At 45.1% G+C, this 24804-nt stretch overlaps 1 protein-coding gene and 1 long non-coding RNA gene across 10 annotated transcripts in view; one reads left to right on the top strand and one right to left on the bottom strand.

Moving 5' to 3' along the window:
- The window catches only part of LOC125120032 (uncharacterized), a 164523-nt gene extending 157142 nt beyond the window's left edge, over positions 1 to 7381 (bottom strand). For all 5 annotated transcript variants that reach the window (XR_007133232.1, XR_007133234.1, XR_007133230.1 and 2 more), the window contains exon 1: positions 7315 to 7381. This is a non-coding gene — a long non-coding RNA (uncharacterized LOC125120032). The remainder of the gene's footprint in view (positions 1 to 7314) is intronic.
- Positions 7382 to 8218: 837 nt separating this feature from the next.
- Positions 8219 to 24804, top strand: part of VLDLR (very low density lipoprotein receptor) — a 31537-nt gene continuing 14951 nt past the window's right edge. For 2 of the 5 annotated variants that reach the window (XM_047767708.1, XM_047767709.1), the window contains exons 1-3: positions 8219 to 8404; positions 19964 to 20083; positions 24624 to 24746. In XM_047767708.1, the coding sequence (XP_047623664.1) occupies positions 8323 to 8404; positions 19964 to 20083; positions 24624 to 24746 (325 nt within the window). In that variant the 5' untranslated portion in view covers positions 8219 to 8322. The remainder of the gene's footprint in view (positions 8405 to 19963; positions 20084 to 24623; positions 24747 to 24804) is intronic. The other 3 variants (XM_047767710.1, XM_047767707.1, XM_047767706.1) reach the window with 2 other exon arrangements.

Below are 24804 nucleotides of genomic sequence, written 5' to 3'. Positions count from 1 at the left end.
AATGGATAAGCAATGAGATCCTGCTTTATAGCACTGGAAACTATATCTAGTCACTTATAATGGAGCATGATGGAGGATAATGTGAGAAAAAGAATGCACATATATACGTGTGATTGGGTCACCATGCTGTACAGTAGAAAAATTACAGAACACAGTAAACTAGCTATAATGGAAAAAATAAAAATCATTTAAAAAAATTTTAAAAGACACCTATGAGTTCACAATGCAGCCAGAATGTGGATATCCTGTGTTGGTCTACTTCAGCTTAAATGTCATCTACTCACAGCTTGCTTTACATCTCCCAGGTCTGTAAATCTCCACCCTGCCCTCTCATTCACAGCTGTCATCAACTGGACAAAACCTAGTGTGTGCCTTCTTTGTTCAAAGAGAGAATAGGTTTTTTTTCTTTTTCTTGCTTTTTTTTTTTTTTTTTTTTTCCTGCTTAGTGCTGCACCTGTGGCATATGGAATTTCCCCAGGCTAGGGGTTGAATCTGACCTGCAGCTAAGGCCTGTGCCACAGCAACGCTAGATCCTTAACCCTCTAAGGGAGGCCAGGATCGAACCTGCATCCTCATGGACACTATATTAGGTTCTTAACCCACTGAGTCAAAATGGGAACTCCTGAGAACATCTTTCTAACGGGTCATCCATGTTCCAAATAATGTCCCCTTACCCGGTTCCATATAAAAAGCTCACCTTCTATAGAGTCATCTGACTGTGCCTAAGTCTAGCACAGGATATTTCAACTGTGGCACCATTATCATTTTAGACCAAATAATTTTTTGTTGTGGGGGCTATCCTGCGCACCACATGATGGTTAGCAGCAGCCCTGGGCTCGAACCCCTAAAGGACTATGGTAGTACCTCTCCCTGAGACATGACAATTAAAAATATTCACCTGGGGCCAAACTGTTCCCAGGTGAGAACCACTGTACTAGCCTCATACTCAACACATTTTGAAATTGCTCTCTAATGGTCACTGTATTTTCACATTTGGCCACATTTTCACTTTCTGAAATTATTCAAAAGCAGTCTGAAAAAGAGACTTTGGCCTTAGGATTTCAAAAAAAAAAACTGTTCTTATTAGATCATAACCCTCAATAAGGTTCATTGGTAATAAGTCCACATGGAGCATCTGAATGGGGGCTGAGGTGGGGTGGGAGCTAACTTGGCCAGGATGCTGCACAGAGAGCAGTCGTTTTAAGACAGTCCTTCCTGATACCTGTACTCCTCTTCCAAATCCCTGCCTGAGGGCAGGAGGGAGTGTGTTACTTCCAAGGGGATGTCCACAGGTAGCATTCTTCCCTGTGCTTTACTGTATGGTATGCACACCACTTCCCTCAAGAGGGCACCTCCATCAGCTAGTTACTTGTTAGCAAAAGAAAACTCAGTCCAAACAGTTTAGGCACCAAAGCGATGTACTGACTTCACATAAGTGAAAGCCCCACAGAAAGGCAGCAGCGTTCAAGAGCAGCTCACCTGGGCCCAGTCTTCCTTTTGGGTGCTCAGAATCCTGTTTCCTGATTTTCTCAGCCTCTTCTTCTCCATGAGTCAGCTGGCCATCAGACTAGCTTCCTTCAATGTGGCACAATGGCTACAGAAGTTCTGGCCTCATGTCCACACACCGCTCTGCTCAAAAGAGAGTGCCTTTCTAACCAAGGAAGAGTCCTGAGCATCACTATAACCGGACCGACCTGAGTAATGTGCTCAGGGCTAAAGCACCCCATCAGTGTGCCCTGAAGAAGGCTGACAGTTTGAAGCTCCTGAACTGATCACAGTAGCTGCGGGAGGAAGTTATGCCAATGGATTTAGAGCAACTGTTCCCTGAACAGTGACATCAGCATCACCTGGGAGCTTGTTAGAAATGCATATGATCCAGCCCTGCCCCAGACTTGCTGAATCAGGAACTCTGGGACACGGCCTAGCAAACTGTGGTTGAATCAGTCCTTCAGGTGACTCTGATGAAGCTAAAACTTGTGACCCAATGGTTTAAACCATCAGGTTCTACCTGTGGAGCTGAGCGGGGTGAATCCCATTTACTTCATTACCTGTCACACAATTAGAAAATGGTGCAATGGAGGCCTGAGAAGTTACTGTCAAAAAAGAGCCCATTGTGGCTCAGGGGTAACAAACCTGTCTAGTATCCATGAGGACTTGGGTTCCATCCCTGGCCTCACTCATTGGGTTAAGTATCTGGTGTTGCCATGAAAAAAACACAGTCAGCAGTACTTAAGACTAGCAAAATGCTTTGAAGATGACTTCTGCTGCCCATATGTATTAGTTTACAGGGCTTGAAGAAAAAGAAACACCCACATTAAGCTCCACAGTCTGTGGGTCCTAACCCACCCTCTATGGAGAAATTGGACAGATATGTACATAGAGATTTGAGAGAAGTAAAGCTCCTTGTGGATAAAACTACACTGAAGAAGCCATTCTCCAGCAAAATTTCTTAATCATGGCTAATCCTAAGCGTTTCCTGGGGTAAGGTTACAACTACAGCTTTTTTTTTTTTTTTCTGCTTTTTAGTGCTGCACCCACAGTATATGGAAGTTTCCAGGCTAGGGGGTTGAATGGGAGCTATAGCTGCCAGCCTACACCATAGCCACAGCAACTGGGGTCCCAAGCCCCCTCTGCAACCTACAACACAGCTTACAGCAATGCTGGATCCTTAACCCACTAGTGAGGCCAGGGATCAAACCCACATCCTCATGGATACTAGCTGGATTTGTTTTCAATGAGTCACAACAGGAACTCCCACCTACAGCTCCTTAGGCTCCACTGGACCTAGGGAGTCAGGATCTCCAAGGAAGAGATCTGCAGAACACAGATTGCCAAGGATTCTTTTAATTCTTCTGTTTTTGTTTTTGATTGCCACACAGCATATGGTGTTCCCAGGCCAGGGATCAGATCCGAGCTGCATTTTCTAACTACACCATGGATGTGGCAATGCTGGATCCTTTAACCCACTGTGCTGTGCCAGGCCAGGGATCAAACCTGCATCCTGGTGCTGCAGAGATACCACCAGTCCTATTGTGCCACAGCAGGAACTCCTGCCAGGGATTCTTATGGATGGACCATGTTTGGAAAACACTCTTGTAAAAGCTATATCAAAAGGACTGGGAAGAAAAATCTCATGAAAGAACTGTATGAATATTTCTGACTGTCAATAAGAGCTTCTTCCTGTCCTTTCTTGTGCCTTCCCTCATCACCAGGGCCTCTAACTTCTTCCTCCAGTCCTCTTCTCCCCTGCTTCCCAAAGAAGTCACCCTTCAGAGCACTTCAAGCCAGAGTGAACCTTTTTTTTTTTTGGTCTTTTTAGGGCTGCAACCGTGGCATATGGAGGTTTGCAGGCTAGAGGTCGAATCGGAGTTGTAGCCGCTGGCCTACACCACAGCCACAGCAACGCAGGATCCAAGCTGCATCTGTGACCTACACCACAGCTCATGGCAACGCCAGATCCTTAACCCACTGAGCGAGGCCAGGGATCAAACCCAAAACCTCATGGTTCCTAGTAGATTCGTTTCCGCTGCGCCACGATGGAAACTCTAAAACACTCTGAATGCCAGGCCTCTGATCACGATCTAGCACAAGGTTGGTTTCTCCAGAAAGAAAGCTTACAAGATGTATACTCAGGGAGGCACCTGATGGGTGTCTGCTTCTGTCAATGTTCCTTTTCTTAGAGGTAGCAATGGGTTCGCCAATACTGTTTTTTCGCTTTTTTTGTTTTTGCAAAAGTAAATCAACAAATAGAGAGCCATAACTGGACCCACTATAATATCATCAATACAATTCTGTGACCTGAGGATACAACTAAAACATGTTTCTAAAAGGAAAGAAATACACATGCTAACAGTGTCTCTGGGTACTCAAAGCATACTTTTGTTAAGTATTTTCTTTTTCTCTCTGTTTTATAATTACTCCCTAGTGAACTGCAAAACTTCATGAATTTTTTTAAAGTGGGGGAAAAAATCCATCACAAGTCCTCGCCGTGGCCTGTAGGATCAAGTCCAAAGTGCTGGCATGAAGGCAAGGGGGAGGGATAAATTAGGAGTGTAGGATTAATACTACTATATAGAAAATAGATAAACAACAAGGTCCTCCTATAGAGCACAAGAAACTATATTCATTATCTTGTAATAACCTATATTGGAAAAGAATCTGAAAAAGAATGTGTGTGCATATATATATATGTGAATCATTTTGCTGTACACCTGAAATTAACACAACATTGTAAGTCAACTATACTTCAATTTTTTAAAAAAAGATTTTATTTATTTTTATTGTATGGCCACACTTGAGGCATATGGTCAAACCAGAGCTGCAGCTGAGGCCTACACCACAGCCATGGCAATGCCAGATCTGAGCCACATCTTAGAATTTCACCACAGCTTATGGCAACACCAGATCCTTAACCCACTGAGCAAGGCCAGGGATCGAAGCCACACCCTCACAGAGATAATGTCAGGTCCTTAACCCAAGCCACAATGGGAACTCCTAGAAAAAAGAATTTTTTTAATGGAAAAAAAAAGTGTTGGCATGACATATACAGCTCCACATAATCCAGGCCCTGCCTTTCTTGCCCTCACAGAATCCCACAGGGGAACTGTCCTGAATCCTTTGCATTGCCCTTAACACTTGATGCTCTTTGCCTTTGTTCACTCTGCTCACCAGGGTCTTCCTTCCCCCTTCCCCCAGCATATCAGTCAAGGTAAGTCAAGGTCATGCTGAGGTAACAAAAGGTCAGTAGATAAGGACAACAAAGATTTATTTCTCAAAGTCAGGAGGTAGAAGGTTTTTTTTCTGTTAAGACCCAGATGGTATTTTATACTTTTTGAGCAACATACGATTTCTGATGTATTTTCTTCTTCAATTTTTACATAACCCTTTTGTAGATGGGTTCTTTGTAAAACCTATTCTTATTCATCAGCCACACAACAACAGGTCACTGGACATCTGCTGACCTCTTCTCTGTATAACCATTGCCAGGGACATGTAGACAGCACAGCAGAAAATTACTCAATCTAGTCATTCGGAGACCAGGCTGATGGAGCAGCCATCTCTTAAGCATTTCTGGTCACTATGCAGCCCAAAAGAGATGGTCTCATGGAAGTCATTAAACGCTCCAGTCCAGAAGTGGCACCCTATAACTTCTGCTCACAAATAATTGGCCACAATTGGTCTTTCAGCCCCAGCTCCAACTATAAGGGAGCCCAGAAGTGCAATCCTACCATGTGTCCAGCAGTAAGGAGAATCAGAATTGCTTGGTAAGAAAGATAACTCAGCTCAGAGACAAGTGCCCTGCAAAGCCTTTTCTGATACACTTGTCCCCAATCAGATTAGCTACTCTTTCCCTGTAATCTTAAAGTACTTCGAGCCTAAGCATATGCTGTGTGCATAGGGTACTCTAATTGCCAATTCTGCTTCTCCGACCAGATCCTGAGCTTCTTTGGACAAGCATCTCCACATGCCCACTTCCGAGCACAGCATCTGCTACCCAGGGACACTCAATGTGTGCTGCTTCAACAGATGAATGAATGTGGTGGATTGTAGGAATGGGGTTGCCCATGTATTTACCTCAGGCTCTGAATCCAGCAGTGTCCACTTCTCTAAATCTAGTTCAACCACACCCATCTCCACTTACAACAAATTTATCTTTTTAGTTACTTGGTTACTTTCTGTAGTAATCAAATTCACTCCTCTGTATAACCTTTTCTCTAATCATCAACACCTGGCAGACAGCTGATCCTTGAGGTCACAAAGCACTTTGACATTATGTGGACTGGCTTTGTGTTCAGGGTGCAGGCCAGAAGGCAGGCCCAAAGAGACATAGAGATTCTCCCAAGTTACACAGCCACTGAGAAGCAGAGCTTCCTTTTGATTCAACAAAAATGCTACAGTAATTAAACCTAGAGCCCCAACTAAGTTCACCAACAGATTATTTATATACTAAGAAAGTTTAACACATTTGTCATAGATAAATCTTATACCATGTCAATGTTCAGCTTAGAGTATATATATTTATCTCTGAGTAAAATATTAAAAACAAGCCACATGACTATATTAATGTTGTGCCTTTTCATATCAGTTCCACTCATCCCCTCTACCACCTTTTTTCTTCTATCAAGTGACACAGCTCATTATCAGACTGACAATACTGAGGAATACTGAAGATGCCAAGCACCTGTTTTACCATCATACCTAATGCCTGTTAGGTGAACAACACCTGCATGCATCTTCACTACTAAGGGCATAAAACAGAGTTCAACTCCATTCCACATGCAACATGTGTGCGGCTGCTGCACTTTGTAGCAAATGTGTAACCACAGGTGAGAAAAATAGCAGTTCTAAAAGAACTGTAGGGCAAGACTCCACCAAAACACTGTCAAACCCTTCAGGCTGGTCTGGATATCCTCTGGCCTCACCAAGGTGTATCCTGACCTGGAATTTTCCCTCTCCTATATGTTTCCTGGATACAGTCAGTTCCTAATAAACATCCCATCCCACGGCTAGCCTTGACAAATGCCCTGGAGCACCAGAAGAAGGAAAACACAACTAGGCAGGAGCCCTCTACTTCTCAGATCACCAACAGGAGAGCACCAGAGCTGGTGCTATTTCAATCAACAGAGTTTGAGTCATTCAACGCACAAAACAACTTTTAAAAAATACATAAATACTTTAAGAAGATGAAATAGCCCCGTGTGCTCTCCCAGTCTGGTTAGATGCTTAACAGCCCAGAGAAGACAATGCACCTCAACCAGGGGAAATTGTGCAAGAAAACCGAAGTACACAAAAAGCAAATTACAGGCTCAGTATTGCCAGGCACAAAACAGGAATCAATCCTTTACAGGAATCTTGTCTTTGCTTCCTTATTTTTTCTTTCCTTAAGCCTCATAATTGAATGTTGCAAACTACATCAAGAAGAATCAACCTGCAGGTTTCCCCTCCCCCAACAAGAAAAGGTTAAGCTTCTAATTACAGGCCCTCCAACCATTATTTTGTGCATTTAGCAATTAACTATAATCGTTGATGAGAGAATGTAGAGCTGCGCTACTGATATCCCTCCTCCTCATCCTAGACTGGGTTATTTTAGTCGCGTTCTATTTCAGAGGACTAACCACAACCGCGCGCACACTCTCCTTACACACGCTCTCACTTAAAGACACAGTTAATTTTTAGCAAAAATGGCATCTCAGCGTGCGCCTAAGATGATGTGGGGCATCCCCTACCCCACATCAGAATAGCCCAAACGTTTAGACCCACTCCTCTTCATCACTTTTAGGTGGAGAGAGGAGGCCCAAGGAAGAAGCTACCTACCAGCCTCATAATAGCAGCCGTTCTTTGGGGCGCAGGAGAGGGTGGTAGAGAGATGCTTGTTGCCCCTGAAAGCTGCAAGTCCCCCACCCCCCCGCCCGGGCTGTAAGCCCCGTTAGGGGGAAGGCGGTGGCAATAGCCTCAGTGGTTGCATCAGTGCTAACTGCTGCTGCTGCTGCTGCTGCTGCTGCTGCTGCATTTACTGTTGGCGACTGCCGGGAAGGTACTGTAATGACTGTAGGGAGCGCACAGCTGCTGCGGCGGCAGGTTCCCGGGATCAGGAAATTAGGGCAGGCACCGGGGATTGGAGGCAAGGGCGGCGCGCGAGCCAACCAGCGACCGCCCCGGGCCCCCGTGAGCCCCGGGCGGACGCGCTGAGCAGCCGGATCTCAGGAGCAGTCCCGGCGGCAGCGGCGGCCACGGCCACGGCCACTCACGCTCCAGCACATACTCTCACACCCCCCAGAGCAGACACCTGGCCGCCCCGAGCTTTTAAGAGGAGCTCGTAGAGTGCGAAGGAGGGCTGAGGCCGCCGCGCCCGCCCCCACCCCCGCCGCCGCCGCCCGCGCCCCGCTGACCACTCCCCCTCCTGCCCCCTCCTCGCTCCTCACCCCGCGCTTCAGCAGCCGCCAGTGTGGGTGCTCCGCGGTCGGCTTCTCTCTCTTCTGTCTTCTCGGCCCTCCTCCCCACCCCCTCTCCCTTTCTCCCCTCCTCTTCCCTCCCCTCCTCTGCAGCGCCTGCATTATTTTCTGCCCGCGGGCTCGGCTTGCACAGCCGCTGCAGCCGGGGGAGGTGGGTGGGTGGGTTGGTGGGTGGGGAGGAGATTGTGCAAGTTGTAGGGGAGGGGGTGCCCTCTTCTTCCCTGCTCCCTTTACCCCCTTCTAACTCCTTCCCCTCCTCCCCCTCCCCCTCCTCCCTCCCCGCCCCCACCTCCTTCCTCCTTTCCGAAGGGCTGGTAACTTGTTGTGCGGAGCGAGAGGCGGCGGCGGCACCACCATCCAGGCGGGCACCATGGGCACGTCCGCGCGCTGGGCGCTCTGGCTGCTGCTCGTGCTGTGCTTGGCGCCCCGAGAAAGCGGCGCCACTGGAGCGGGTGAGTGAGGACGCGCCCCTCCGCGGGCTGCCCAGACCCAGCCGAGGTGCTGGGGGGGCCCCCCCGCCGAGGAGCGGGTCTCCTTTTGCCCACCCCCCTCCTAGGAGGCGCCTCTCCGCTCACGTCGCCTTCTTTCCCTCCCCACCCTGGTGGCGCCTCTGAGCTGTCAGCACCTCGGCTACCGGGAGCCGGGCTGGGGGGACAGTGGGGTTTGGGGTGTCCTAAAGCCTGGGCCGAACTAGTCTTCGTTCCCCTACACTCCCTCCCCCAAGGCCACTGCTTTGCCTCGTTTTTCACCCTGCTGGGCCGGGGATGGGGAATGTGGGCTTCTGAGCCACTGAACAATGGTTCTGTCTCCTCTGCCAGGCGGAGTGTTAGGAAGGAGGCAGAGGGCCGGGTGGGCCGAGACGTGCGCGGCAGCTCCCGGCGCGCTCCTCCGACTTAAGCGAGGGTGGAAGGGGGCGGTGGATGAGGATGGGCGCCTGCGAGAACGCTGGGCGCCGGCCGGGGCTAGGGTCTCCCTCGGTGGTGAGAGGGCGCGCGATCTGTGGGCTGCTGCGGGGAGTCTCCGCCGAGCGTCGAGAAGTGCGCAGCCTGCGCACCCGGACTGCGACTCCCCAGGCGCCGGGCCGTCTCTCTGGAGTGCGGGTTAGATGACTAGTGAGGCTTGAAATAGGACTCCCTCCCCCAGCTCTAGATAGTTCTCCCCTCTCCCCTTTCCACTTTCTGGGCCGCGTTTATAAACCTCTCGGGTCTCCAAGATAGCAGAACGAGGGAGGGGAGTGGAAAGAAGACTTAATCAGGTTAGTTTGCTGAGCCTCGTTCCCGGTGAGATTTCCTCGAGAGGAATCGAGTCCTAATCTAGTGACTGTAATTAGCCTTCATTCTAAACAATACATCAAAGGGAGCAGCGCGAGAACTGGGAGAGCTGGTGTGTGACTGTAGCTTGTTGGGGAGGGCGGTGGTGACTACTGTCAGGTCCCCAGGGTCTGCCGCACTGGGCCTGGGAGCCCTGTCCTCAGCCACTCTCCCGCTTGGGGCCGCACAACTTTCCCAGGCAGGCGACAGGAAGCCCTTCTCAGAAGATTCCGTGACGATCCTGGCGGGTCTCTGAATTGACCTGGAAAGGACACTGAGGGGCTGGCTCGCCAGGTCTGGGGAATTGGCAAACTGCCCCGTCCTATGTACCCATTCCAGAGACCCTAGCTCTTGTGTCCCCAGTGGCTTTGGAGGCCTGCCTGCCTGCAGTCACGTGTCTTCTGAAGTGAGAGCGAACTTTAAAGCGTCCAGACAGCCTCTCAAGCAATACTTGGGGACTTGAGTCTCCGAAAGCCCCTTGCCCTTAGATGCCAGTTGTCCGGAGCGTGAGAAGCTGGGACGGGCTTTTCTGCGCTCTGCGATTGGCTGGCCGCCCGATCACGTTTCAGTTGGTCACATGGCTCCCAGACTCATAATTTAGCAGCCTGAGAAATGTTATCTTTAAGGGAACATAAAAAACGGACAGGCTCCAATAGACTGTTCTCTCAAATGCTTTCCCCTGCCTGGGCGCCTTGCAAAGGGCGAGTGCGTAGCAAAGATGGCCTGTGATGTGTAACAAAACTGAGAACTTGGAGTATCCCTGCTTAGGAAAGTTTTCAGACGCTGACATTAATCATTAATGGATGAGCAGTACTAACTTATTAAACGATTTCTCAGACTAGTGCCCTGACTTGCATTACACCTTTCATATCATTTCAGAAGACTAAGATATACCAGAAACTACTGATCATTGTGCAGGAAAAAAAGGAGAAAGGATTTTTTTTTTTTTTTTTGCTGTGTGTTCTCTTCGTATTCTTTTAATTTAACATATAACTTTCCATTGGGAGTGTCTTTGTCCTATAGAATGCTAGGAATGCATCTAAATTGTAGAAGTAAGTTAGTTGAAGCCATATGTTCACCTTGTATTAGGTAGGCGAGCATGGTTTTTCTCCTCTAGTTCGTGAATGAAGTAAGTGCCATGAACAGCAGATAACAGAAGCCCAGAAAAATGCTGGGCTAAAATCCTCTAGGACAGGGCAGGTGTTCTTTAAGATGCTAGCAAGGAAGTTAAGTTAGGCTAACGAGAGAAGTTACAATTCAATAGTGGAGTATACCTGATGGAAAAAAAAAAAAACTCTAGATGTTCTTGGGCATTTTCCTCCAACCTAAATCATCACGATTAGGATCTGGGGTACCGTATATTCATTAAGGCCAGGGCCTAGAAGAACCAAGGTTTTGTGAGAGCTATTCAAATATGGCTAACAACCAGCAAAAAAGTAGACAAAACTTCTCCCAGTGTGGGAAGTGGGTTGGTGAAATTGGCACTACCTGGAGGCAATGGGAGACTGGAGGGTGGAGAAAAAATAAGCCTGGCTTTTCTAGATAGGCCACAGAGAAGATGTGACAATGATCATAATCCTCATCTAGATCAAAGGATGAGCATGTGAGCAGGGACTCTTTAAAGGAGGGTTGCTCCTCAGGCCTCAGTGACAGCTGCTGGAAGTCTGAAGCAGCATGGCTCCCCAAGTCACCCCCATTGCCCACTTCACACAACATTCAACTCTATACCTGCCCTGTGTCATTTTGAGTCTTTGCTTGTATTGTTTGAATCCCCAGATATCTAAAGCATATATCAAGGTCAAGTTCAGTAGAGCTGCCAAATGTTAAGACTTTTTAGTATACAACACTGCATAGTTTCATGATCGCGTCCCCCATGCTCAAAAGAAATGTTTCTGCCTTTTTAAAAACTGGATAACCATAAACTCAATTTCACTTGAGTGGTTTTGTTGCAGTTCTTGAAATGGTGAAAAATAGTCACAAGCCCCTTCTATTCCAGGAGTGTCAAACTTGTTAAGACTTAAAAAGTAAAACCTGGTTTAGTAGATCAAGGGAACAGAGAGCCCCAGCCGTATGGCTCCGTGTTTTGATCCAGAGACCAGAAGACATGGAGCATAGCATAGAAATACAGATAACAGATATTAACTATTTAGACTCTTTTTACAGAATGTGAATAAAGTCATCCTTCTCAGTAGATAGAATAATGATCAAATTCAGGCAGTCACTTACATGAGATTTCAAGTCATAATTAAATTTACTTTGGATACTGACCTTTCTTTGAAAAGCCACCTTCACATAGTAGTGGCCTATAAAAAATTAAATGCCTCAAAGGATGATGACAGGGTCTGTGATGAAGCTTATGAGAAATTTCCCTGCCTTAGAAGAGCTTCTCTGGATGGGCTAATACAGCTGTTTTCTAGATAGTCAGCTGATAGACTCATAATTGCTTAGTCTGTTTTCATCTGTGCTTAGGCCACAGCACGAAGACTGCTTTCAAGCCTGAGTCCAAGGCTCCCTTGGGCAGAGATGATGGGTGAGATGTACCTGTTGAGCTGAAATAAGTGGTCCAGGGGCAGGTGTTTGGCCCAGCAAGAGTTGTTGGCTAGGAACTGATAGCTTTCCATAGAACTTGAAGGCAGAGTATGAAGGGAAGTCTGGCTTTATACGTGAAAATGATCTCAGTTTCAGTCTGTGCATTTTTTCAGTCTGAATTGGAGTCTCTTTGCTAAGTTCTGGTTTGCAATAAAAATTATAAACACTGTTAACACCATCTAGGTAAATATACTAGACACACTATAGGGACTAAACAAGATGGGCAGGTGACACCTTAAAATTAGTACTCTTTTCCGATCACCTGAAGTTTCCTAGAAAAGTTTGGGCCTGTTGACTATTTGGAAGCTCTCAGTTAACAAGAGAATTCCTGCAGGGGGTTGTGAGTATACACACAGAGTTTCTGCTAGATAGGGCTTTATCTTTGCTTTGAGATGCTGCATGGATAGGTGGAGCAGCAGCCTTGTATGTAAGAGAGAACTTTGGGGGCAGAAACTATAAGCTGGGACCACTGGCTAGTGTGGTTGATCTTGCTACCCACTTGGGTCATCTGGGTTGGCCCTGCTGCCTGGTTGCCTTTCTGTATCTAGATGTGGTATCTGTGGTAGGGGATGGGGTGAGGTATCACATGGGGCTTGCAACTTGCCAAGCAGGGGAGGTGATAAAAAATCTCAGTGATAGACAACATTGGCAAGTTATGTCATGTGTTATAATATTTCCCCCAGATACTATAAGAAAATAAGGGTCTTGTCTTAGAGGCTGCCTCTAATCTTTAGTTTTCCTAAGACACCTTCCCAAGATCTGAGTTATTAACTGATATGTAGGTTCACTAAGCAGGTGGTAGATTGATGCTGGCCTTCTTTGTACGTCTACTCACAACCACTTGACCTCCACTTACTGAGCACCAACCATATGTCGTACAGCACCAGACAAGGAGACAAAGGGACCAGGGAGTTGGTCCCTTCCTTCATGGCATTTAGCCTCACAAGCAAGTCAAACTAGGAAATCAATGATCCCAAGACAGCCTGGAATAGGTGGGAGCAAGCAGACTCAGTGGTTAAGACTTAATCATAAAAGAGGCTGATAGCAGATTCGCCCCACATTGTGATGGAACATGATGGAGGATAATGTGAGAAAAAGAATATATATATGTGTGTGTATGATTGGTCACTTTGCTGCACAGTAGAAATTGACAGAACACTGTAAATTAACTATAATGGCAACAACTTTAAAAAATTCTTTAAAAAAAAAAAAAAAGATTCACTCCACGATGGATGGCTGCCAGCATGACCAAAGAGTGCTAAAACCTGTCAGAGGTAAAAATCCATGACATTTCTAACTTTCCCAGTGAGCTGCTGCTGATTTGCCTGCATGCCAGAATCTCTTTCCTCATGTGGAAATGAGGCCAACATACTCACACAGACACACTCATTCTGACAGATAAGTGTGGGAAAGTGCACTGTCTTTAAATGATAAAATATCATGAAGATGAGGTGAAAGTACTCTCATAGGTGTAAGGAACAGTGGCCTTTGTAACCAAAGAGTCTCTCAAAGTATTCTAGCTCTTGAAACAATTGCTCACACTTGGTTTCAAGTTCAGGGAACCTGGGAAGAATGCTTTGAAAAAAAGAAAGTCTGTAGTTCAGACCAGCTTTATTGAACTAATAAATCAACGGACATGTCCAGGAATACTCACTAGTGCCTGAGGAATCATTAGATGCCAGGCAGTAGGTCCCAAGGTACAAGGACACATTCCAGGCCCTGCCTTAGGGGAGCTTCTTTTGTAGAGATGGAAACAGGAGGCTAAGCACATCTCAGTATATGTGACAGCCGTGTGACAGGCTCAGGAGAAAGTGAGAGAGCACACAGACCACACCTCTTTGGTTAAAAGCAGAACCAAGGGCCTCTTCTCCTTCAAGGAGTGACATTTGAGCCCACTCCTGGTCAATCAGTGAACAAGGGTAATGCGAGCAAAGAAACCAAGATGAAGCGTCCGTGAGAGATGAGACCTGGGAGGTGAGCAGGGCCCCTCGGGGTAGCCTAAGTGGTAGGAAAAAGTCAGGGGAAACGGGTAGGGAAGTAGACTTAGTCCTAGAGCCAGTGAGAAACCTGCAAGCGGGACCATTCCTGGCACTTCGGGCCCTGCTCAGCTGCCTGAATCACCTTCTTGATTTGGAGAGAGAATGTGGCAGCCCAGAGGCAGAGGAGCAGGGGACAAATTTAGATCAAGTGAGGGAGGAGGGCCTGGACCTGCCCAGAGATTGATGGCAAAATGTCAGGGAAGAAGAATCTGAACCTGTAACTTGACTACTCACTGAGAGTCAGGGATGAGTCTATCCAAGATCAGGCATGTAAGGAGGGGAGGGGCGTGTTTTAGAAGAAAGTCTTTACCTTCACAATGCATGCCCACTACGGTATCTAGATAGATTTTCCCTATCAGGCACAAAGACTTCACCCTAGGTTGTTATCCTATCTGTTGTGAGATTAGCAGTTGTCACTTATGTCCATCCAGAGATGCACATGAGGGCTTTTGGAGATGAGTACTATATAGTCCATCTCTGAGTCTTGTACCTAATCTTCCTGCAGTGGTTCCAAAGTGTGGTCAGGCACCAGCAGGGAACCAGCATCCTCTTGGAACTCATTAGAAATGCAAACTTGGGCCCCATCCTAGACCTATACAACCTGAATCTCTGGTGAAGGGGCAGCGTTGTGTTTGTACAAGTCCTTCAGGGGATTCCAAGCAAATCAGAGCTGGAGAACCACTGACTTGTACAACCCACAGAACGAATGACTTTCCAATATATCAGGAGGGCCTTTGCTCTTTCTAAACAAGAAAACCCAGCACTACATTCCTTCTAGGAAAAGACCTGCCAGGGACACTGAGGCAGCATTTTTTAAAAATCAAAATTGGGAAGGGAGGGAGAGCTCTATCTCAACAAGAAGGCTGTTAGGCTTGTGTCACCCTCACAAGTCATCATACCTAATTCTGGATTAAAGTGACACTACTGCCCAAATCTCAAGTCAGTAGAATATTCTGAAAGGAAGTGGTCCTGAGTTAGGTGCTCTAGTTGGTATGCAAGCTCAGTCACTCAGTGTCTGGAGCCACACTGCCCGGGTTCAAATTCTAATTCTGTCCAGGGTGATCTTGGGCAAGGGCTGTCCTTTGCTTCTCCAAACAGGTTCCCTGATACGGAAAATGGGAACAGCCAGCCTGACCATGTGGGATTGAGAATGAAATCAATTAAGAGACTGAAGTCTTAGAGAAGTGTTTGGCTAACAATAAAAACAAAGAAAAAGAAATTATTTATCCATGATTCTTAAGATCATCTCAGTCTGATGTAAATGGAAAAGCTGTTCGACAGTTCAAACTATAGGATTCACTGATTGCAGTGGATCATGAGTATTCACCTAAGTCTTTCCAAGTTTGTAGTTGGTCCCTGTCTGGTTCTTCCAGGGCCACAGAGGCAGCCTTTAAGGCCAGAACACAGCTCAAGGCCCTCTTACTAACCCCCTTGCCTTGTAGGAAAATGTCTTTGCTGATTTGGAAATCTCCATGTCCTAAAATGAGATTGAGCCTATGAATAGAAAGATTGGCGTTCAAGTGGCAAGCAGTTGAAGGGAGCTGACTAAAAATAAATGCCCTTGGCAGCCCCAGAAGTGCCAAAACAAATGGACTGAAGAAATTCCAGGAGATAACACCCATATGCTCAAGCCTTGGGAGGGCCGTGAGAGATGTGAACGTTCAGCCCTGCTGGGTCGGCCGCCTGGCAGCCAGAGCCCCTCGGTACAGGTGGAAGTTCATGCCTGAGCCTGATACTTGGGAACAGCTCCTTACTCTGGGCTGTCACAGTAGGAGCTCACCTGCCAAGGTGCCCCTTCTTGTAGCCCACCTGGAAGGCTTGGTATTTCCTGTAAGGTCTGTGCAGTTTTCAACCAAAGCTTATCTATTGTTCTCCCATATTAACCCTTGCAGGAACACTTAGACCACATCTTCTAAATGCATTAAACCCCCTGAGTTTCTTGGAGCCAGTGAACAGCCAACATGTCTGGGTAGCGACGTTAACTATTAGGTAAGCAAGGCTCCTGGGATATGGGTGCCTTGAATTAAGTTTGCAGAGTCTGCTGTCAACTATGAAAGCGACAGAATTAGGAATTCTTCTGCACTTCCTCCCATCATCACAGATGTAAATAGCCATGGTTCACATGACTTCCAACCCCCTGACCCAAAGGGGCAGAGATATTGATCCTAAGTATGAGAGCTGACAGGAAATCCAGATCTCTTGCAGCCATTTTACTTCTTAAAGCTACAGAACCCATTTCAAATTCTTCCACAAAACTCCAGTGTTTACAGGAAATATTGATTGAAACCGAGGCAGAACACCCAGGTTCCCTGTGGTCATAGCTTTTCCCTGACTTTGGCCACCTCTCTGTTACCAAGGCATTTCTGTGAACCCCATGACTATGAGAAACCTGCTAAAAATCACATTGACTTTTCACATTTCTAAGCAGATAGACACCAGGATATAGGATGCCTGGCACTTCGACTCCTAAATTATTTTTGTGGCATCATTGGCTTTAGCTTAGCCTGAGCATTAAAAGAACCTTGGGTATAGATGATTTCAAGCTCACCCTGTTCCCTTTATGAAAATATAATACTGCACTTGGGACTTAACTGTCATGGATGAAAATAGACTACAGGCCCACAATCCTGTAATCCCCCAAAGCTTTGCAGACTGAAAGCTTCTTAACTCATGTGGTGCTTACAGTTCTCCTGAAGCTTCATATAGCAGTATTCCCAGGTGGATACCACAGGTGGAGATGGAGAATCTTCTTGAAACTTGGATAGAAACCACCCATGCTGCAGTAGGTGGCTGAGTTCCTTCTGCTCTGCACAGTACAGCCAGTGAAACAGAACTAGGGAGCCCTTCCTTTCTGCCCAGGAGCAATCTCCCAAAACAAAGTGCTTAGAAAATTTAAGAAACCAAGGTACAGCCATAGAGCTTACAGTCTTTCTTCACCTATCTTTAAAGAAAAAGTCCTTTAGCATATACCCAGACAAAACTCTAGTTTGAAAAGATGCATGCACCTCCATATCTGTAACAGCACTGTTCACAATAACCAATACACACACACACACACACACACACACACACACACACACACGCACACACTGGAATATTACTCAGCCATTAAAAAAGAATGAAATTATGCCATTTGCAGCAACATAGATGGACTAGAGATTATCATATTAAGGGAAATAAGTCAAAGAAATGCTATATAATATCACATATGTGGAATCTAAAATATAGCACAAATGAATATATCTATGAAACAGAAACAGACTGACAGACATAGAGAACAGACTTGTGGTTGCCAAGGGAGAGGGGAGTAGGGGAGGGATGAACTGGGAGCTTGGGGTTAGTAGATGCAGACTATTATGTATGGAAGGGATAAACAACAAGATCCTACTTGTTGTTTATAGCACAATGAACTATATTCAATATCCTGAGATAAATCATAATGGAAAAGAATATGAAAAAGAATATATATGTATAACTGAGCCTCTTTGCTGTACAGCAGAAATTAACACAACATTGTAAGTCAACTATAGACTTCAATAAATTTTTTTTAATTTTTTTTAAAAGAAAGGGTCCTTTATAAATTCAGCTAGCATTACCCCACCCAATCCTCCCACCCTGCTCCTCTTTCAAACAAGCAGGGATGGCTAGTTAGCAGCATACTCTACTGCAAACCCTATTGTTCCCCCTTCTTAATGAAAAATGTGTGTGTGTCATGGTAAAACACAGCTTTATGACCAGAAGCTTGGGTTAAATGGAAACATATGAGGTAAGAAAAGGTAGAAACTAAACTGCTTTTTGTCATAAGATATTAGAATCTGTCCTCAGCGTGCTCAACATCAACTCTTGAAGGAGCACTAGAATTTTGTAATTTATTGATTGCTTATATGTTAGTTACGTTTAGAAACCCTCTTTAAGGTGCTAGAGGACTCTACCAGCATTAGGCTATTGCATGCTATATTTAATCCCAGGCTCAGTGTGAATGTCTATAAAATCTATAGCTTCAAAACTCATTTTTAAAGAGATCTGCAGGGTACCTAACCCTGAAATAGAAAAATCATCATCTGACACCTACCTTTTTAAGTCCCTGCCCAAGTCTGATTATATGGCTACCTTTCTGAGCATAGATATTAACAGCAGTGTTTTTGTCTCCTTTTGACAGAACTTCCTTTGGTAACTAAAACCTTAAATTAAAAAAAAAAAAAATTCAAAGCTTTTCAGTCTCCAGGGTATTCTAGTTGCAACCTGACTTTATTTTCCAAGTATGTATATATTTCTGTTCTCTGACTACAAATGGGTTTTTTTTCTACTTTTCAAGTAAAGCACTCAGAGTAGATTCTTAGCACTCCCTCAGCCCTCAGAGTTAGTGGGAATAAAGAGCCACAGCCCGTGAGCCCTGGAATGGATACCTCCAGCTTTGAGAATATTGAGACTACAGTGATAAAAGGGGGGAGAGTGGGAGGCAGCCAGGTACTTCCTAATTGGTTCAGCAGCATAAAAACCAGCAAGCTTCAGGACAACAACCTCTACCTTCCCCTTGTTACCCTTTCTACATCCCTGGTAACTTGTGCTCCATAAAATATTTGTGGATTTAATGCACCATATGAAATATAGGTAGGAAGGGCCATTGACTCATATGCCTTTGTATCTGGGTCCTAGTTTGACTAGATTCTTGGGGGCAGAGCGGTGCATAGAGTTTTTAAACAAATATGTTTAGTATCTAAGAAAGTAACCACACACCCGTATGGTAAACCAGGACCAAATTTTAATCTCCGTGGGAATTAGCCACCAAGCATAGAATGCTCCCAGGCAGTAGGGAGGAGCTGATAGTAGGGAGGCCAACTAGAGCATTGTGTACATAACACAAGAGTTCCAGTCTGTACTTGTCACTGTAGCATCGGTTCTTGTGCCTGCATGCCACAGCTGCAGATGCTGAAAGGTTCAGGAAATCACAAGGCTTTCTGCTTGGAGGGCTTCCCTAAGGAATTGCATGAACTACATGGTTCTGCTGGTTTTCTCCAGATTTGCCATATAGATGCATCAAGCAACCAGTTCTTTCCCTTTCATCTCAAAGAAATGACATCCCCCTCTTTTTTTATCTGCTAATGATCGGAATCACCTGAATGTCAGCTGTCCCATGCCAGGCCAAAACATCTAAGTGCCTTATAAGTATTTATTCATGCCATTGTGCGAATTAAATATTCCTAGACTGAGCACAGGAAAACGGAGGTTCGGAGAAATCGAATGCAGGCCTGTGGCTCTACCTTGCTTTGCTTTTCTCCCATCACAAAGTTAAAAATGACCTGCCTTTACCTCTTAACTGCACTTTCTGCATGCTTCTTATCTTATCTTGGAGTCATTTTGTAAACAGGTCTTTTTCCAATTAGATCTTACATTCTAAAAGGAGGAACCATGAATTAAAGCTCTCTTTCTCTCCTCTCCTTACTACCTCTTCTACATCCTCTTTATACTTTGTTTGTAATGGAAGCATCATTCATGAATAACAGTGTAGAACGTGGACAAGAAATGCTATGACATGATTAGGATTTGGCCGCTTGATTATAGCTACAAAAGTGATGTAAACAAATAAGAGAAACGAGTCCAGAGGCAGATGAACCCCCTCCCCCACCCTACAGGTTCTGGGCAATCTGTATTCCTTCTATCTTGGTCTGGCTCCATTGGCCCAAGATCAGTATTCCAGCCACCATACCCAGTTTTCAGGAATAAGAAAGGAAGAAATTTAAGGAAACTGGGTCCTCTGTCCCTTTGAGGATATCTCCCAGAAGTTGTTTCTGCTTACATCCCATTAGCCAGAACTTAGTCCCATAGCTCTGCCTCCTGCAGGAGAGGCTGTGGAATATAGTCTTGTCAGGATGGCATGTGCCCAGCTAAGAACTCAGTTACCCTCAGCCATTGCCCCAAAGCCCAATCTAGCTCTGGCCACTACAGTGTTACAGCCTGCAGAATCCTTAGCTGTCCCTCTAGCAGGACTCCCATCCGCGGGTTTCAGGTCACTAGCATTGCTAACAGCCATCCTTGTATCCCAGCTTAGCTGAGTGTTCCCTCCTAATTTTAGGAAGAAAAGCCAAATGTGAGCCCTCCCAATTCCAGTGCACAAATGGCCGCTGTATCACGCTGTTGTGGAAATGCGATGGGGATGAAGACTGTGCTGATGGCAGTGACGAAAAGAACTGTGGTGAGTACGGAGTTTGACAGTCTCCCCTGCCACCTCCTGAGGACCTAGGCACTTTATTGCAAGATGCTGATGTCATCTTAGTTTCTACAAATGTATCCAGATTCTAAAAACAGAATCCATTCCTAGGAATTGCGTTGCACCAAAGATTTGATATTTCCTGGTCTAGAGAAGTATGATTGAGTGTTTGACATGAGGTTATCAATGTGAGTATGGAACTTCGAAGACAAAATGCAGTTCCTTTCAAATGACAGGACCTGGTTGACCTTAGATCAAGCAAACATTTGGTATAGGAAGCTAGGGGAAGGAAGGGGAGGACCAAGAATAGAGACAGACAGAAGGTTACTTAGGACAGACTTTCTTTTTTTAAGTCTCAGGTGGTTCTGATCCCGAAAAAGAAAGTCATGGACAGTAAGAAATATCCTACAGTTTCAGTGATTAATTAACTCCTGGCATAGACCTGATAAACCAGCTCAGATCAAAGATCAGATAAAGATTCTTTTTCTATTCCCAGTAGATGCTAATTCAAAAGCGTTAGGCAGGATAGAAAATAATCTCTCCCCCAAGAAAATAGGAATGGGCCATCATACCTATAGATCAGCATCTGTCAAAAGATTACTGTGAGAAATGACCACTTATACAATCTCTGTAACCTCCCATCAAGCCAGGGCAGCTGAGAACTACATGTCAAGATGTCCTTTACAGAGTTCTCATTGTGGATTAGCGGAAACGAACCTGACTAGTATCCATGATGGTGCCAGTTCAATCCTTGGCCTGGCTCAGTGGGTTAAGGATACAGTGTTGCCATGAGCTGTGGTGTAGGTTGAGGACACAGCTTGGATCCTGCCTTGCTATGGCTGTGGTGTAGGCCGACAGCTGTAGCTCCAGTTTGACCCCTAGCCCAAGAACTTCCATATGCCACAGGTCCAGCCCTAAAAAGCAAAAAAAAAAAAAGCATTTAGGTACCCTGAATCCATGCTGAGATATGCTTTATGTTCCCTTTGTTGTGCATTGTAAAAATCCTGAAACAAAGTTGAACATTGTCATTTGCCTTTTAAAAGATGAAAATGTCCACTATACAGACTAAAAATACAGAAGAAAAATAGAATTTAATGTAGATTTCATCAATGGCTGTCTTGTTATGCCCTTACCTACTTCTTCATGCATCATTACTGAAATGCTCAAGCATACACATCCTGGCAGACTGTCCTATGTTGAGCTCTCAGAGCAATGCCATGGATATCTGCATGCGAATATATAAATTAGCAGCTCATTTGGAAGCAGAGGAAGTCCATTCTGCAGTCTCAAGGAAGAAACTCATCTCCAGTCTCAGGACCAAGAATAGTTCTCCATTTGACACTTTTACATCATTTGCATTCTAACACGAAGATTTTAATCTGCTCTATAAGACATTGAGTTCATGCTCTTTCTGGATTATTTGGGTAATATAATCCTCTCACTGACTTTCTCACTAAAGGACCTCACTCTTACCCTGTTCTCCTGGTGTGAGTAGCAATTCTTTTCTATTCTAAACTATATATTTGGCAAAACCCATTTTTTTTTCCTAGAGCGTAATTATTCTTTCCAGGTTTTGAAGTTTTGAAGTCTTATTTTACCACATGACTACCTCAGTAGAAATTAACCTGGGTCATGTGAGGGTCATCAGTGGTGTTTCCTAAAATAGTCTCTGTATAAATAAATCTAGCTATGTAATAGGAAGGTTTGATCATATACATATAAAAATCATTCCTGTTGTGGCTCAGTGGAAACAAATCTGACTAGTATCCATGAGATCACAGGTTCCATCCCTGGCCTTGCTAAGTGGGTTACAGAGCCCGATTTGCTGTTGTTGTGGTGTAGGCTGGTGACTGTAGCTCCAGTTCAACCCCTAGCCTGGGAACCTCCATATGCCTCGGGTGCAGCCCTAAAAAGCCAAAAAAAAAAAAAAGATTCAGACTTTTTGGGAGTTCTGTCATGGCTCAGGGGAAATGAACCTGACTAATATCCATGAGGATTCAGGTTCAATTCCTGGCCTCTATCAGTGGGTTAAGGATCCTGTGTTGCTGTGAGCTGCGGCATAGGTCATAGATGCGACTGGGATCTGGCATTGCTGTGTCAGTGACATAGACCCCTAGCCTGGAAACTTCCATATGCCGCAGGTGCGGCCCGAAAAAGAAAAAGAAAAAAAATTTTGCAGATTCCTATGCTAATAAGAACTGTATATCTAAGCAAGAGACTGATAATTACATAGAAACAAACAAAAAAAAGATCATGCAAAGTGGGAAAAATAAATATATTCTTGGCCAGAATTTGTCTCTGCCCCCCAGGTATGAAGCTAGGGAAAGAAGTGGGGGATTTGCTCAGGAAAGCTCTCAATGCTTATTTTGAGATGTTCCTCCATAGAAGGGAAAGCTATACAATTATTTAAAACTTCTGAAGCCATTTCCTATTTTTCTTGTCCAACCTCTCAATATTAATCTTGGTTACTCTTTCAGCAGGGCCTTTTCTTTCAAGCATGTCAACTGGTATATTTAGCCTCAGCTTGGATTCCACAAGCCATGTTCTCATTCTTCTACAAGTGTTAGGCTGAGCTGATTAATCAGTATCTTGGATACCCTAAGTCTAGAACTGGTAGTTCTCTTTCCCTGTGGCACATCTAAATGTCTGTCCATCTCTCAAGGCCCAGTTCAGACATCCTACCTTTGCCAGTCTGTGCTGCGGATGGAGAGACCAGAACCCTAGCCATCTCTCTGACCCTGTTTATCTCTTGTTCACTTTATAGTACAACCAATCATTTCTATCCCTGTAACATCTTATACTTCTTAAATCCACAAGGTCTCAGTGTTCCTGCTATGGGCAGTGAGTTAAGGATCCAAGCATTGCCTCTACAATCTCATGGGTTTGATCCCCAGCCCAGCATAGTGGGTTAAGGATCTGGCATTGCTGCAGCTGCATCCTAGGTCACGACTGTGACTTGGATTTGATCCCTGGCTTAGGAACTTCCATATGCTGAGGGTGTGGCAAGAAAAAAAAACAAAAAAAATGCGCAATTAAATAAACCCTATGAGGTCTCTTTACAACCATTCCCTACTCTCTCTTTTGCAACTTCTGAAGAGTATCACAGGTTGAGTGACAGTAACTAACTCTGCAGACCCTCTGGCATCTCTCTACATGCTCAGGAGGAGATGGACCTTGGATGTTGCTTAAACCATTAATACTAGAGTTTTGAGTCTTTCAGTGATTTTGGAAATAGGTGTGAATCTAAGAACTATAATATGGCTTTCTTTTTTCCTTGGCTCCACAATTCAAGGGGATGAATTATGATAATAATTCATATCATAATTCATCATCCCATTTTGAGCTCTAGAAATTGACCATAACCACCCCCCCACCATTTACAGTATCTGAGGCTGACCCAGAGTGGCCCTCTACTTTAGTGTACTCTGAACCGTGAGACTTGTACCTGGCTTAAACCCCTGACTTGAGAGGTCCCTTTCATCTTTTCAGCAAACTGTTGGCTTTTAGCTGATTTCCCATTTCAGAATATTCACTAGAGAAGAACGTTTTGAATTGGAAATGCAGGTAGAAAGTATAGGCACAGATTCAAGGAAGAATATAATCTGAGGAGGATGACTCTAAGACTCTGCCTACTCCCTGACTTCCTAATGGCTTGGATGACCAAGCCACCTGCTGGGCTTTGGACAGTCCTGGCTGATGCTTATCCCCCTGGTATAATTCACAGTGTCTCCTTTCTTCAGAGATTGTGTCAATTTGGACAACACCTGGCATGGGTCACCCTAGTAAGGAGAAATGGCTGCCCTAGTAAGAATTAGTAGCAGAATTGGTACCTTGTCTTAGGCTGTTTGACTCCAGTAAGCAGTTATGAATACTGACAGCTTCTCTAGCAGGTTCAGTAACTTTTAGCTGGTTGTTGTGAGCCCAGCCCTCAGATTCTAAATACAACATGTCTTATATTCAGATTTGAGCTTTCTCCGTTTCTTACCAAAGGGTTCCTCTGCCCCAGCAGACCTGTGGGGGTGACAGTATTCAGTACAGGAGCTTGGCCTCTGTCTCTACACTAAACACACACATGTCTCCTGAACACTTAGACTGTGCTCCAGTCATAGGATGAAATGTTTGGCTGTTAAACTTACTTAGTACTTGCGGGACTTGGAAGAAATGCATAAAGAGAATGAAATTATTACTTAATGTCAACATTATAAAATGGGCAAGAAGTTCATTGTAAGGACCCCTGAGTTGTGAGATAATGGGCAGCCTTTTCGTATCTTGACTTCAGTGCCACCCAAGTCTCTCAAAATGATCACCTTCCTCCTCTGAGGGAAAAGAAAAAAAAAAAAAAAGAGTTTTCTAAGGTTCTCCTGCATGTTGACAGTTGAGTGCTAATTGATTCAGCCTCTTTATTTTTGGAGTAAAACCTATCAAAATGCAGTTTACCACCGCCCCTCTCCCCAGTGCTCAGTGGGACTGTACGGCTCTGGGGGGGAGTGACGTCACCTTTATCCCTACCCATCAACTTTTGTAGTGAAGAAGACGTGTGCCGAGTCTGACTTTGTCTGCAGCAATGGCCAGTGTGTTCCCAACCGATGGCAGTGTGACGGGGATCCTGACTGTGAAGATGGCTCTGATGAAAGCCCAGAACAGTGCCGTGAGTGCAGTTTGCTTTGGACTTGAACTTTTCCAAGCTGTTCTGTGTCTCATAGCTC

This window comes from Phacochoerus africanus, chromosome 2 (assembly GCF_016906955.1).
Source record: "Phacochoerus africanus isolate WHEZ1 chromosome 2, ROS_Pafr_v1, whole genome shotgun sequence".
NCBI classification, from domain to species: domain Eukaryota; kingdom Metazoa; phylum Chordata; class Mammalia; order Artiodactyla; family Suidae; genus Phacochoerus; species Phacochoerus africanus.
Note: the sequence above shows the minus strand (reverse complement) of the source record. Positions and strands in the feature narration are given on the sequence as shown.